Source organism: Papilio polytes, unplaced genomic scaffold, assembly GCF_000836215.1.
Source record: "Papilio polytes unplaced genomic scaffold, Ppol_1.0 DF822845.1, whole genome shotgun sequence".
In the NCBI taxonomy this organism is placed as follows: Eukaryota; Metazoa; Arthropoda; class Insecta; order Lepidoptera; family Papilionidae; genus Papilio; species Papilio polytes.
Window position 1 is genome coordinate 3,405,837 of NW_013526359.1, and position 16,902 is coordinate 3,422,738.

The following is a 16,902-nucleotide window of genomic DNA, read 5'->3' on the forward strand; positions in this document are numbered from 1 at the left end:
TTGCAATTCCGACGGCTTTTATTACGATCTCGTAGATGTTACTCGGCAAGCGCTACAGTACAGAGCGGACCAGTTGTATTTGGATATATTAAATCAAAGATATCACTCCGTGATGACTTTCAACGCCACAATTATGAGATTTATCGACCTGATGAACGACATGGAAAACATTTTAGCTACTAATAAAAATTTTATGCTTCGAGATTGGTTGTCGGCGGCTCGAAGCGTGTCTAATGATAATACATTTTTGTACGATTTAAATGCTAGGAATCAAATAACGTTGTGGGGTCCGAATGGTGAGATAACAGACTACGCTTGTAAGCAATGGGCGGAATTATTCCATTATTATTATATACCTAGATGGTCAATGTTTCTGTCGATGGCACTAGACGCGAAAGCTCGCGATGAAGTCTTCGACGAGAGCGGAGCCCAGAAAGTTGTAAGATCGTTAGTCGAAGAACAATTTCTAACTGTCCAAATTAATCCATTACAATCAAACGATACTAAAACAGTAGCATTGTATATGTATGAGAAATGGGGCTTCCTATCAGGACTTGAGGATTTGCCGCTGAGCATTGTTAGACCAAACCCCTCGAGAAGAACAACCCTACCTGACGTCGACTCAGCAGAACGCGAAGTGGATTTACCGACTGTCATACATTTGCATTCAACAACACCGACTGATTAATTTAAAAACCAACGAGATTGACATCTGTCAGTGTCAAAGTTGTGTCTAATTATTAAAATAAGAGCTAAATTATCGCACAAATGCTGTCAGATTGTCGATTGTTTCGCAGCCAATTCAACTGTTTAGTTGCTGGACTGATAACCGAGTAGTGTACGCACCTCCAAATAAGCTCAAGGAAAGCGAGATAAAACAGTTGTGCGATACTTTAGTTTCTTGTGTGCGCAGACTAAATCTAACCTATAAGTGATGTTTTGTATGCGATAATTAAAACTAATGATTAAATGTATTTTTCTGTTACTGAATAAAAGATGAGTAAATCTATATCCATTTATTTTTTATGTACATTTAAAATTAAACATATTCAACAAGTTTTCAGTTTACACAATTTTTGGGATATTTATACATTTTTATAAACTTTTAGCTCAATATTGTTTAGTGACATTTTTATTTAAAAAGGCTAAACATGTATTTTTTTTATTAATTTACAGAGAAAGATAGACTCCTTGAAGGCCAAATACTTGCGATTTCAACATTAACTAAATCCAACATTTTCTTGCATTACAATTTCGCTTTTTTGCCCTTTCTGAACGAATATTTCGTCACTTGATCAAAATTGACTAGCCCTAACTAATAAAACATGATTGGTGGTTTTGTAAATTATTTTTGGTATTGGACACAAAATATAAATATATCATATTAACTATTCTTACAAATATTGGTATACAGTAGCTATACACAGATTTAGCACCATTATCTTTAACAATTATTGTAATTATCTTTAAGGGCCTGTCCCACCAATGACCAATAGAGGGGATATATAGCTAAAAATAACGTCGCTGACAAAGGGAACAAAATCCAATATTTCCTTCACATATTTTACACTTTCGATTGTTATCAGTAAATTAACAATTTGGTGGGACAGGCCATAAAAGTAATATATTTACACATGATCAAAATTTTGGGGATCGTTTTTTGATTTGGATTATGATCACTATCAGGGTTGGAAATCTATATAAATGGTAATTACAAAGTTCATCTTTGGGACAAATTTTGCACCGCTCCCTGTGTCATACAAGCGTGTCTAGAACATAACCTGTAGGTTCATACACAAGTTGGGTGTTAGCCTGCTCCAATACAGGTATATAGCTTTCATGGAGCAGTATCGGTTGCCGACATGAAGCTTCATTGAGATTTCTTTCGAGTATCGTGTTCTGTAATTCTTCTTCTTCCACTTCTAAAGTCAACTCATCTAGTAATTTAATTCTGTTCTCGATTTCTCTATCTGTTCTCTCTAATTCGATAGCATTACTTTCCATCTCTTGTGCTGTATTCGCCAACTCTTCTTCTATTTTATCTAGGAGCATTGTCACTTGTGTTACATTTTCGCAACTGTTTGCTTTATTCTCATCCATATATCTTTTTACTTTCGCCGTTAATCGGACTACTAATTCCTCTTCTCGATGCAACCTTTTGTTAATGATCGCGAGCTTCTCTAGTAATTCTATTTCTTCTCGTATTCTTGATAATTCATCAGCTGAGACGTCTGAATCCGTGTCCGTGTGGGTCTGTACTAATCTTTCTGAATTGACTTGACAAATGTCTGTTAACTCTTTAGTAAAATAATGTTCTCTCATTAATTGTCTTTCTCTTCTTGATTTATGTTTGGTGTGCCTTCTTGGGGGAGTACCGCTGCCGACGCCGACACCACTATCGCTGTTTCCGGCCTGACTGTCATTTACTTCACTGCAACGCCCGAGATCTCTGAGATATGATTCGAGCAAATAGTTAGTGCCGTGTTTTTCCATTCGATTCTTGTGTGTTTGATCTTCCAAATGATCGATTACTTTTTCTTGCTCTCTGAAAGGATACAAGGAATATTAATAATTGCAATATTGCTTCATAGTATTAACTATAAACCAGATCTTCCAAGAATATTTAGATTCTTATAAAATACTCGCTTTCGCTCATGACTTCATTCGCGTGGTATGAAAAAAAAACAAAAGTAAATAGCCTATATGTTCTACATCTATGCCAAATTTCATCAAGATCCGTTCAGCCTACAAACTTCTAAAATTTCGCATTAGTAAGATATTATGAGGAAGCTATGTTATCTTACCTTAGCTTGTCCAATTGCTGATGTATAGTTCTGCTTTGATGTTGTATGATGGAGACTAGTTTGGCTGCTGGGTCTTCTCGTGCTCTGGGGGGTGGCGTGGCAGCTCGGAGACCTTTCTTGCGACGTCGTCTCGCACTGGCTCGACTGCCGGCGTCGCTATCACGACCCGAGTCATCCTCTCCACCGCTTGATAATCGACGGAGTGATAACCTTACCTGTGAATATGTGTTTTGTTAAAATAACTTTATTACTAATTTGACTGCAGCTATATCTAATGAGTTATTCGATAAATGGTCTAACAAGAATGCCATATCTTCTGATTCAAAATTATTTACATCACCCGAAAGTGGAGTTGATTTAAAGCTTATTTTTATATTTCATTGCTTACATACCTCATGCCTTGCATCTCCCCAAGCGGCTAGGACGTGGAGTACAGGTGCATCTGGAGGCAAAGGTCTTTCTACACCTCGCCATCTTTCCGCTAAGACCCATTCCCCTTGCTCGCTCAGTCCATTGCCTGCTGTAAAGAAAATAAATGTTATAATTTTCTAGAAAAGTATAATTAAAGCTTTTAGTAGAAGAGCTCGTTTGACTTTTGAAAGCTTTGGAAGTATGTTAAGGTTTAACCTTCAGGTGCGTCCTGCAGCGCTCGCACAATGTCCGCACAGGTGGTGTGTGGTCGCACGCCTCGCACCCACAGCTTCTGCCCTCGTGCCAGCACGCCCACCTCTTCGTCGCTGTAGTCCGATGACGATGCCTCCATATTACATCACCTGGAGAATACGATAACTTGAGTTTATATGAAGATTCGCACACTAATTGATTTTCAGTTGTGCAACTAAACAGTTGAATCGACAATCGCACAATTGTGTGATTATTACAATTTATATATAGTTAATCTTACTAATATTATAAATGCGAAAGTTTAGATGGATGGATGTTTGTTAGACTTTTTAGCCTAAACTGCTGAACGGATATCGATGAAATTTGGCAAAGACGTAGAGGATAGTCTGGAAGAGTACATAAGGTACTTGCTATTTTTTTTTTAATTCAAACGGAGTCGGGGGCAAGAGCTAGTAAATCATAGCTCCATAGTCAGTCTATGACATGTTCATCGACACTTGTTAACCGTTCAGAAGATTTAGTCAAAAAAGAAAAAAAGTCGATTAAACCATAACACAATTGATTCGGTGCTCTTCACTACAATATGTTCAACTTTTTAACTCAATCACTGTTACAGCGTCATCAAACTTTACCAACATTGGTAACCAGTAAAGTTAGTATAAAGTTCGCGCTACAACTCGCCTGGTACGCCTGACTTCGAAAAGCTTTATAACCAGTATAAACCAGTTTATAGCAGAAAATAACCGGTTCATACTGAGTCGTAGCGTAAGTTTTCAAATAAAAGAAATATCAAAGGGAATTTCATTATTACGTATTATACATTTATTATACATACTAGCTTTTGCCCGCGACTCCGCCTGCGTGGTATTATAAAAACAAAACTAAGTAGCATATATGTTCTTCCAGACATCCTCTACATCCATACCAAATTTCATCGAAATCCGTTCAGTTTAGGGTACAAATTCTAACATCCATCCATCCATCTATATTTTGGCATTTATAATATTAGTATGAAGTATGATTATGTAATTATCAGCCGATTAAACATTAATACCGTTTGCACTAAGGTTTTTATAATTTTAGATATCTCAGATTTAATATCGTAAGAATACATTTAAATCAGAAAATATGTACTGTAATCACGTCTGAATTCATTAGCATTATGTACTACCATAGCGTGTGTCATGTATATAGTTTTATACATGAAAATAAAACGAAGTATAACAATACAACATCGAATCGTTTTCCACGAAAACATTAACGTGGGCTATTTGGAATGTCGTGACTCGACTCCATTAGGCGTTTCCGTTTCTCCCCTTTTCACCCTCAACGTTAAACTAACCCCCAACCCCTGACATTTAGGGTGGCTGCCACGCCTTGAAGTGTATTTTGGATCACGTTATAACTAACGTAAGTAGCAAGTTATATAAGTAGAACTTACACAGAATTACGGGTTAACATTTTATAAACATTACGATTTCTCTGACAGTATTTAGCAATCAAATATATTGTAATATACATAAAAATACATGTATAACGTTTAATAATAACACATATTAACTAAGTATTCAAAACAAATAAATAACAACAAATAACAAAGTGCTATCACTGCAAGTGTAGGGCTTGTAAATGTCTCAAACTCAACCTACGACATATCGATGTTTATTAATTTAACATATTATTTAAAAACCTAAGACATACCCTACTCTAAAACAGCCTTTTGTACAAATTGGAAGTCCAATTAAATTAAATTGACCTCTATGTCTATAAACTGCGAAGCTATCATACAAAATAGCACGGTCTAATTTCCTCGAAGCTTCATTCTCGGCCACTTTACCAGATGTCTGGCAGGATATGCACAGGTAGTGGTTACAATGTAGGTAGTCGATGTTACGGAGTTCACGCAACGCCTACAGCCTGATTGCCGACTGCACGGTAGCATTAGTGATGTGCTTATCCAGATGTCGATAGTTTTAATTACTTTATTATTCGATATTTTGTCTGCATAGTGTAATTATTAAAATTGTCCTAATTGTATAAAACAAATCGAAGTTTTTAAACCGGGTCTTATGTAATTCATACTTGATATCCACAAAGTTATTACATACTACATTTTGATCGCGACGTCGCCCGTGTAATATTAAAACCTATTAACAATATAGCCTATGTTACTCACTGATAACGTAGCTTTTTAATGGTCAAAGAATTTTAGAAATCGACCTAGTAGTTTTTGAGTTATTTTAATACAAAAAAATGCAAATCTTTCTATAAAGAAAAAAGAAAATAATAAATGTAAGGTTGGTATTATCTGGGTTATCGACTTAATTTTAAATCTCGCCAAAAGATATCGATAATATGATCTAGATCTTTGCATAACTATGAGAGTTACAAGCAAATTATCAGTGGCCCTCGGCCGGTGCGTAGCATAATGACAGGAGCCGTGCCGACGCCCGGTGCCCGCTACCCGCCGCGGGCACGCAAGGACGTGCGGAATTACTTGCGACACACGGTCACTCCGAATGACGAACTGATTACGCGCAAACTACGTTGAATGTTTGTATATAAAATAGTAATAATAATAAAGACAGGTCACCAATAATATTTGTTAACGTAGGTATACGATTTTATAATTCTACAATAGAATAACAAAGCGAGCGCATGTACTAAATAATGAAAAAAATATTTTTAGCACCACGTACAAAGTTAATTTTTTTAAATTGTGAATATAATAACGTAAAACAACGGTCGGGAAATTAAGCAGTTCTTAATTAGTTTTTTTTTTAAACTATACGTAACATTTGTTTAAAAACGATTAAACAAACTAACGCTCGTGTGTGTAAAGAGATATACAATTCAATACCTGCCAACACGTATGCTGCAAGAACGGCAACCTACAAGGCAGTGTGTATCCACCATTAAACCTTTGCAAAAATAAACAAAGGATGTAAACAAAAGTAAGATAGGTTTCAATCAAGACCTCAATTGGCGCATTTAATCTGCGCCATAAAACAAAAACATCTGGTGCAATTTTAGTTCAAAAACTTTATGATTTTAACTCGAACTGTAATAATATACTAGAAAATGACTTACTAGTTCAGTATAGTAAAAGATGTAACGTGAAAATTTAAAGGGCTACAATTCTTCCATACATCATTTTTATGTAGGTCTTATAGTTTAGGCTACGTAAGCAAAGAAAGCAAAAATGACCCGAAATTTCGTCGCGCGATTTTGAGCTAAACTATTTAACTACGTCGTAGTCTTTGACTCTAAAAATCAAACAAAAAAATGGGACCCACCTGCAAGCATCACCTTTCGAATAAAAAATGAATTATCAAAATCGGTCCACTAGCGGCGGAGTTATGCCCTAACACACATAAAAAAAAAACATACAGACGAATTGAGTACCTCCTTCTTTTGGGAAGTCGGTCAATTAATTCTTTAAAAAATAGAACAAACACGCTTTTTAAAATTGAACATTCAAATAAGACATTTATATGGTTTTTTCTGTGTATTCACGCTGTAATTGTAGCACTAAATTGTATAGAAGCAATTATTAAACCTTAAGTAACAATAATTAAATCTAATTATTGTATTGGTACTCCTTACCTACAAATTAATATTTACAATGTTGTCAATTCGTCTTCACTTATTCGCCCACGTCTAAGGAAAGGTGAGCCTATTCCCACGCCCAGTGTTGCCACACTTAACATCAATATCCCCTGATGACGTATTCTCAACCCAATATTAACTCTAGATTGCTTTACAGAAGCTTTAATAGTATTAATACTTAGGAAATAATCTCATTCGGTCGTGTCGAAGGCTAAGTTTTGTGGATCTATCAATAGATGGCGTTAGTGATGGTTCTGTGAAAAATGAAGTGTTAAGTAAGGCACCTTTTTATATATTTTTGGACCTCTTTAGGACGATACACAAGTTTTCGACGTTCGAATCAATCGAAATACGAAACATATTACACCAATGGTCCAATAGGATTTTTCCCATTGATTGGCCGGTAAACCCAACGGGAAACAGCCTTGATACCTTCATAAGTCTATTATATCTCTCGACAGAATTTTGAATTTCAATTCAGACTGTCTAAAATGGTAAAGTACGAAGATTTGTTGTTAGCGATTATATCAAATTGGAGCGGTTTCATTTCTAAGAACGAAGTTTGATTTAATAACATATTTAGGAGGCACGGGCCAAATCACTACCGATTAACAGATTCTTGGAAAACAATTTAAAACACCGACCGAAAACATTAGACGAACGCATTTAAAAATCACTAGCTGTAAATGAATTTGTTAGAGCTTGCGTACACTTTTGACTTAACTATCGCAAAACTTTCGTGCGATTGTCAATTGTTTCGCAGCCAATTCAACTGTTTAGTTACACAACTAAAAATCGAGTAGTGTAATCTCCATATTACCTCAAAGGAATCAAAGCGAGATCAAACAGTTTTGAGATAGTAAAGTTCCAGGTGTGCAAATGACAATAATATAATTTTGATAAGATTGTATGGCTACAAAGGTAGAGGAAGACAGAAGAAAGTATGGATGGATTGTGTGTGCAAAGAGTGTTAAAATATGACGGCTGATAGGTGTATGAAAGAGCAGCACATGTATGTAATACTAGCTTTCGCCCGCGACTCTTTCCGCGTGGAAGTTGAAAATACAAAAGTAAGTAGCTTATGTGTTCTTTCAGACTATCCTCTGCATATATAACAATTTTCATTGAAATCCGTTTAGCCGTTTAGGCTACAAACTCTAACAAACATTCATCCATCTAAACTTTCACATTTATAATATTAAGTAAGAAGTAAGATGTTACTAAAACTGTACGTTTTATTTACTTCCACAGTTAATAAATTACATTCAAATCGTTGTTATCAGAATTACACTTAAATTGCACTCAAATTACACGATCATGATACATTGTAATGATGATTCCATGTCACAAAATACAAAGAGATTTTATAAGAAAATTAAAATAAAATTATAGCTACATTAAGCTCTTTATTGCTTAAGTTGACACGACTGTTGTCGGTAATAAACAACGACACGTTGAAATATGAACTACTAGATGTGGTTACGGATCGTCATTACCAGCACACTATACGTCTCCACCGAGGTGCTCAAGGCCTACCCTAAGTAAGGGGTGACTAGGACATAGTCAACCACGTTGGCCCATTGCGGGTTGACTTCACACATATCTTTGAATTTCTTCGCCGATATGTGCAGGCATTACGATGTTTGCCTTCACCGTAAGAACGTCGGGTAAATTATGTACATAGGAAAATCACATTGGTACAGCGGGATTCGAAGTCAAGACCTGTAGATTACAAGTCAAGTGCTTAAACCACTGAGCCACCTACTCTGGTTACGGATATTACTTTGTAGTATTCTCAAGAGTAATTAAGCGATGATTTTTTGATACGGACTGTGTTGATGAGTATAACGTGTGTAAATACACTAGCTGTTGCCTACGACGTTTTGCGTGGAATTAAAAAAGTAGCCTATGTTACTCAGTGGTTTCTTAGCTTTTTAATGGTACAAGAATTTTTAAAATCGGCCCAGGTTAAGTTATTGCAATACATAAAATAAATAAATAAAATAGCCTTTAATTCAGATCCTTTTACAAAATTTTTGTACATTTTTCTTATTACTAATACTCTACAATACATTTATTATTACTCTAGGATTTGATTCTTTTTTATTTGTTGTAGATCTGTTTGCCAATCGACATAGGCCTCCTCCGACCTTTTCCACTCGCTTCTTTCTCTTCTCTGAGAGAGAAAGAGAGAGAGAAATTACAATACATACAAAAACACAAATCTTTCCACTTTACAACATTGGTATAGATAGAACATATTATATTGACATCTCAAATATTTTAATGTCATAGGAAAAGTACTAATAAACAAATTTCAACCATCAATATTTTTAATAATTAAACGTTTCTACATCAATCCGTAAACATATGGCATGACTACTTAATTTAAAAGGGTTATAAAAAATGTTTTATGAACATGACACATCTAGTTAATCTTACTTCATGTTCACCATAGATAAGCAACAAGCTGGGGCATTGTCTACAAGATTGACTCCCATCAGTCTCGACAAAAACTTGTTAAACAGAAGGGTTAATGACATCGACTTTTTTAGCTGAGACAATGTTGCTTGTACTTCCCTAAGTCTATGGGATTAAACCATGGTTTTGTTATACTAGCTGCATACTTCGTCTACATATTAAAAATAGTATTCACATACGATGAAATAGGCAAAAGGAAGACTCTCTTAAATCAAAATTTAAATTCATCTTCAAAGGATATAAAATAACATTCACAAATCATCTATAGAAATTATAATACTACAGTAGAACCTCGATAAGTTAAATTCCAAGGGAAACACAAAATATTTTAAGTTATAGAGGTTTTAGTTATCAAAGGTCTATGTTATAGAGGTTTTGGGCTCTGATAGAAAGGGAACATATTATTTTTTGAAGTTATAGAGGTTTTTATGTTACCGAGGTTCAAAAAGAATTCACTTTATTTAATTTACTTAACTACCAATTAGAAGATAATAAAGTTAAAAAAAAAATCCGTTACCTCTAACAAAGTTCACATTGTTTTAATGTATCTCATTACTTATGGATTATGTGAATGACAGATTAGCAGACAACAATGCAACAGTTCAGAATTGATAACTGTCAATTTATGGTACAAGATACAAGCTTAAGCGGAATACAAGAGACGCGCCTGCTTTAGCACGGATAGCGGAAAGTTGTAATATATTTAAAGCAAATTTTCACTAATTCTTTGGTTAATTAATTTTTCAACGACCAACTAAATCATAATTGGCTGGCGAAATAGAAGATTTTTAACGATTAAAAAAGTACATAGTTCAGCTTGAAATAATGTAAATATAAGGTTTAAATTATTTTTAATTATTTACCCGCTTCAGCTTATAATTTACGACGTGTGTTCGGAGTGTTAACCGTTTTTTATAAGACAATGGTACAGGAATCATTCATACACTGTCGATTACACAATTTGGAATTAAAACTTCATAAAATATCCTTCATTAACTGCTTCTTAAAGTCTTCAATCTTCTGTTCTTTTCTGTTGTAATTCCACATCGAGCTAAGGCATCAGGAAATTCACGGGTATACGACATAACTCCTGTGAATTCTCCCAGTGCCAAGACCCGACATGGATAAATCTTCTTAAGTTCTGTTCTTTGTTCTTCTTAAAAAAGAGATTCAATTATCTTCTCATAGTTCTGAAATTTGCTGTTGATTGCTATTTTTTTCTAAAACATAATTGCATTTCAGAAACAATAAGTAACTTGTTACTTATCTCAAAAACGGCTTAACAAATCTCAATTACATTTGCCACAGATATAGTAAATAGTCTGAAAGAACATAAAAGTTACCAAGTTAAGCTTATCCCACGCATACGAAGACTCACGCAAAAGCTCTAATAGTGAAATACAGAATTTATTGTTCACGTTACAAACCAAAGTTGTCATTCGATGTAAAAGTTAGAGCGGGTGCACACCTTTGACTAAACTGTCGCACAATTGTGTGCGATTGGCCATTGTTTCGCAGCCAATTCAACTATTTAGTTGCACAACTAAAAATCGATTAGTGTGCACACCTCCATTAGGAATCAAAACGAGACTAAACAATTGTGCTATAGTTTCATGTATACGCATATCAATCACAAAATCTATTGAATGAAGAAAGCATAATTTAGTTGAATACCTAAAAATATCAGGTCAGTCAATAATGGATGAAATACTGAATTGAATACAATTTCCATTTGTCGAATAGTATTTACTTACGGTCGAATAGTAATTGCTTTTACAGTAATTACTTTTTTCCATTAGTGTGGTTTAATGTAAAAAAGTAAATAATTGTACTTCACTATAGCAGTTGTAAGGGTATTGTGGGTATGGGGGAGGGGTTTAAAATTTATTTTAAAACGCGCTGTCACCCCCAAAATTAGTTAGCGTGGATTTAAAAAAAAAGTCATCTATCACATTCCCGCGTGCATCTACCTTCTACCAGCTATCTTTCAGTCAAAGTCCCATCCAAATCGGTCCACCCGTTCCAGAGATAGAGGTCCGGTCGACTTTTTGACAGCGCGGAACTAAAAAAAAAAGTAGCCTATAATATGCCCGTCTATGGCAGCTACCCCACAGTGAAAGTCCGGTCGAAATCGGCCAAGGCGTTTCGGAGATTACCTGGAAAAAATCGCGGTTCTCGGACAGACAGAATTTTTTTTTTAAATGCGATTTTTGTTACCAACAATGCAAATCATCTTCCCGAAATCTGGGATTTTTCTTTAGATATTACAGACACTCCAATTTTATTATATGTATAGATTAAGTGGTCATAGACTAAAAGAGAAATGTGATCAGAAAAAGACACTAAAAGCATCAAATCCCGTCAATCATTATGGAGATTTTCACCTAAACTGAAAAAAAAAAACATGAAGCTACTATTACTACATGTTCGATAAAAGCTTTATATTCCAATTAAAATTCTCGTATAATTAATAATACATACAGTACATAAGTCGTGTAATGTTTGTAGCTGGTAACCATGACTACAAATGGATAGGGGACATAATGCTAATCCAAAATACTGGAATGTTTTTCTATTGAAATTTTCGGTGTGTTACTAAAACCTTGACGTTAATGTGTTATTAGACCGTCATAATTGAAAGTAAACTATCGCACAACTGTTTAGTCTTGCTTTGATTCCTATAAGCTTATGTGCATGGATACTGGATTTTTAGTTGTAGAATTAAACAATCGATAGTGATACTATAGTCAAAGGCCCGCTTTTAACCGATTGAATTCGAATATAATAGATGTTTGAACGTGGAATATGACACATAGAAAAACCATTATGTTGAAAAGCTTTTTATATTAAAGCAAGGATTGCGTGTTACAAATCACGTAATGTAGGGAGGTTTGACTGCCCCTCCTTAAGGGTGGGGCGACTAAACTAGGCCACCCGTGCAAATGGCCCTTTACCCTTTGCTGTCAAATGGTTTGACGTTAAATCTGGCTAGGTTGTTTTTCTAAACATTTGGAAGGTGAAAAGGTCTTTTAAGTTGTTGAACTACAATTATGTTTAAATTACTAAACTAAATTATCTCCTTAACATGTTTCCAAATTATAATATACTGTAAAAGATAAAGTAGCTTTGAATATTTTTATTCAAAAGTATTGTTGTCTTTGTTTTTTTTTTAAGAGAATTAGTGTGACGGCAATACATTTTTAATACAGCATAAATATACTTTAGGTTACGGAATCTTACTAACTCATTAACTTAACATCTGTCAATAAATAGGTAACCTTTACACCCTTATTTCATTGCAAACAAACAGCAGATGTCTCTAAAGCTCCCTACACACGGTCAGCTTTATCTAAAAAGTCGGGTCGTTAAAATAAATTTGACATGCGTTAGCAAAACTGAGGACTGAAAAGTCCCCAGTTTTGTTTCATTTATTTGAAAGATGTAACTGTGCAGATAAAACTGAACGTGTGTTACGGGCTTTAGACCCGTCATACTTTATGGTATTTGACATTTACTAAGTGAAGAGCGAAGGACGTTCATGAATAAAGTAGATTATAAAAAAAATTAACCGTATTTTACAAACATCTATTTGTAACAATGACAAACAATGTCAATACTCCGTGTCTATAACTTTATGCAATCTGTGGTTTTTTCGCGGTAAAATAATTAATTCCGACCCAGCATGTGGTAACAAAATTTACTAAATGCAATTATATTAAGAAAAATATCAATAATACTACATTTACAAAATATAAAAACAAAATCGATAATTAAAAAACCAATACTCGATTATTTTGACACATTAAAATGATTTTATCATTTTATGACCGATAATTTAAAGACAAGATAGAAGATAATTTATTTATACTTCTATACTATTATAATAAAGCGTAAACACACACTTCTTTGTTGCCTAAGATGTCAGCAATTATAGCATATTTTTGAAAAATTCTTTTTGTAATAAAAAGCTCTATACTTACGTCATGCTTTAGGCTATATATTTACACGCCAATAAACATAGGGGTTAATATTTGGATAAAAACCCTAACGTAGGAAAGAGACCATAAGTTGCTGCCAAGAAAGCAAAATTACCATAGTAAGGTGATTGGTATTTCGACATTTGCAATTGATTATTTGACACATGTACACAATAAAATAAAATTTTCATAATTTTATGCGGATGAAGTCGCAGGGGAACAGTTAGTCGTTAATAATTTCGTAAATAACAAATGGCCTTTAAACAAATAAACATCGAGAAATAAAAGCCTAACGTCAATAAAAGGCAACGCATCCAAATCGATTTTTAATCCCTTTTGACCCTATTTAGCATGAATTTATGGCACACAAAATTGAAAATTAATATAAGAATTGTGTCGGTGTTGCCAATATTAAAATAAGAGTTATGTAAAATATTTTTAGTCTGTCCGTAAGCATTTACATTAGTCATCAATTTATTCTATACTAATATTATAAAGAGTAAAGATTTGTATTTTTGTATATATTGAGATAACTCAAAAACTACTGGGCCGATTTTAAAAATTCTTCCACTATTAGAAATGTGATTTTTCTGTGAGTAATATAGGCTATATTTTCATTTAACGCGGTCGTGAGGCAAGCAACAGCTGGTCCCAAATAAAAAACTTGAACGATATGAGAAATAATAGTCAAACATAATACTAAACCAAAATAACAACAGTAAGGTAAGTTAATATACTTTTTGACACATTAACTTTAATCTGAAACAATTTTATTAAGAAATTTCTCACAAGTAATGACTTCTACACCCACATTGCGTTAACGCACTCCTTAAAAGGTTGCAGTGTGTTGCTTTTTTCAAAACAAACATTTAAAGATACAAAAACTAGCTTTATCCCACGACTCCCTCCATTCGGAATTCTAACAGAAAAACATAGTAAGTAGCATATTTGTTCCTCCAGACTATACCCCTACATCTATGCCAAATTTCATCGACATTCGTTCAGCAGTTTAGGCTACAAACTCTAACAAACATCCATCCATCTAAACTTTCACATTTATATTAGTAAGATAAACTATAACAGATTGTAAATTGTAAGAGCAGGCGTACACCTTTGACCAAACTATCGGACAACAGTTGGGTGATAGTCTATTGTTTCGCAGCCAATTCAACTGTTTAGTTGTACCACAAAATCGAGAAGTGTCGCACCTCGATATAAGCAAAGCCATACTAAACAGTTGTGCGATAGTTTTGTCAAAGGTGTGCACGCGGTCTAAAATTTACCATTATATCTCTAATTCCAGGCATTAGTCGCACCTGCGTAGTTTATTGAGCCAATTACTACGAACAAGAGAACGAAACTCAAGGCGACACGCGATTTCGGTAACATTATATCAAAAGCTGTCTATCAGTAAGTGGGAATTAAATCGTTTATCTTTGTGTTTGAAGATATTTTATTGTCTGTTTTGGAATATCTAATAATTTTAAATCTTACGTCTTACTAATATTATAAGTGTGAAAGTTTCTAGCGATGGATGGGATGTTTGTTTTGTAGCCTAAACGGCTGAACGGATCTTAATGAAATTTGGCATAGACGTAGAGGATAGTCTAGAAGAACACATAAGCTACTCACTTTTGTTTTTTTTTTAATTCCACCAGGACGGAGTAGCGTGCGAAAGCTAGTTAATAAATAATTTATAATGTGTATTTATCTTAGGTTTAATCTGAGATAAGATTTCACCTTAAATTTGACTCTGATATTTTTTATCAAATGATTACATTTTTGAATTTGACATAACTCTTGCTGTATTTGAGGTCCACGTACCACTTTTCGTTCTTTACATTTCAGTTGTCAAAAAATCAACTGAAGCCATGTTACAAAAAGTATTCTGAAAGGCTAAATAAAGCCTGCATTTAACGTTATTTTGATCATTAACAATTTAGATTTAACAATATTAGACGTTTATGGCTGACTTGTTACGTATCTGTGCAATGTTTTCATATTTATTCAAATCAACTGTCACTGGAGTAAGGTTTATTACCGCTGTGATAGACATTTATGGTGTAGTTTTGACAAAAACATTATTATTTATACGTTGTAAATGGATGTTTGAGTACCTTTGAGTTCATTTTACACGTAAAATTTACTTCACAGAATATAAAATATAAATTGTATTTAAATTAATTGCCAATAGGTGTCATTAAATAATATTTTAATGTTTGTATTTTATTTTTGGACTTTTAGTTTATTTTTATAACAAAAGATGGCGCTTATTATAGTTTTGTAAAATGTTTTATAATAAACAAGGACACGAGGTACTAAACTTGACAACCGATATAGTATCTTTCAAAAAAAGTACCGGTGAAAAATTTTGTTCACTGCTTTTATTAAGTGTCTTTATTGTAAGCATAATAGACGTATACTGAGTGAGTTAGAAATGAATACGTTTTCAACGCAATCGCTGACATGCATTGGAGCCCATAAATAAATCACGAACTAATCAGTAAGCGAAATAGCGGATAGTCGACTGCCTTATAAGTAGAACTTAATCCTTTAATTTATTTTAGAACATACTGTATAATGTTTTGTAATTTAAAATCAAATACAGCTACAGTATAGCATACCACAAGAGGGTCGGTGATTCAGGGGTTTGAGCACTTGACTTCACAGATCCTGGGTTTCGAAACTCGTGACGTGCCAATGTGATTTTCAATCTTTCGAATTTCAGATGTACATAATTTACCCGACGTACTTACGGTGAAGGAAAATATGCAACCTGCACATATCGGTAAAGAAATTCAAAGATATGTGTGAAGTCAACCCGCAGCGCCAGCGTGGTTAGCTAAAACCTGGTCACCCTAGGATAGACTCCGAGCCTCTCAGTGGGACGTATAGTGAGCTGATGATGATGGTAGAACTTGGCTTTTAATGGTGGCAAGGTAAACAAATGTAAATCTATAACTTCCTTCAAACATTAATGTGATCCTTGGAACTACATATAGCTTGTCCTAAATTCTTCGCAATTTAAACTTTGACGCAATATTTCTTGTAAACGGACATACGAATGAGTTCACATATATTGCCTTATATAGTTTTAAAATATGTTAAAAGCTTAAAGTCACAAAAACAGGTAAAAGAAAATAAATTAATTTACCGTGATCTTACTTCAAATATATTAAAACCTTTAGCAAATACTATAGTTTTACCGTTTGTTTCTAATAAAATATACCGTAAAAAAGCATATGTCCGTTTTTTTAATTAAATAGCTAGAATTAAAAAAAAACAAAAGTGAATAGCCTATGTGTTCTTAAAGATTATTGTCTACATCTATGCCAAATTTCATCTAGATCCGTTCAGCCGTTTAGGCTACAAACTCTAACAATCATCCATATATCTAAATTTTCGCA

The 16,902-nt window shown here is 34.0% G+C and overlaps 2 protein-coding genes across 3 annotated transcripts in view; one reads left to right on the forward strand and one right to left on the reverse strand.

The window, feature by feature from the left end:
• Positions 1 to 1,011, forward strand: part of LOC106105334 — a 2,625-nt gene extending 1,614 nt beyond the window's left edge. Inside the window, exon 3 of the mRNA XM_013285624.1 lies at positions 8 to 1,011. Within this exon, the coding sequence (XP_013141078.1) occupies positions 8 to 688 (681 nt within the window). The 3' untranslated portion in view covers positions 689 to 1,011. The remainder of the gene's footprint in view (positions 1 to 7) is intronic.
• Positions 1,002 to 16,902, reverse strand: part of LOC106105535 (ras association domain-containing protein 10) — a 91,417-nt gene continuing 75,516 nt past the window's right edge. Inside the window, exons 3-6 of one of the 2 annotated variants that reach the window (XM_013285903.1) lie at positions 3,432 to 3,577; positions 3,197 to 3,321; positions 2,805 to 3,019; positions 1,002 to 2,545 (exon numbers count right to left, since the gene is read on the reverse strand). In XM_013285903.1, the coding sequence (XP_013141357.1) occupies positions 1,756 to 2,545; positions 2,805 to 3,019; positions 3,197 to 3,321; positions 3,432 to 3,567 (1,266 nt within the window). In that variant the 5' untranslated portion in view covers positions 3,568 to 3,577 and the 3' untranslated portion in view covers positions 1,002 to 1,755. Of the gene's footprint in view, positions 2,546 to 2,804; positions 3,020 to 3,196; positions 3,325 to 3,431; positions 3,578 to 16,902 lie in introns of both variants that reach the window. The other variant, XM_013285902.1, reaches the window with a different exon arrangement.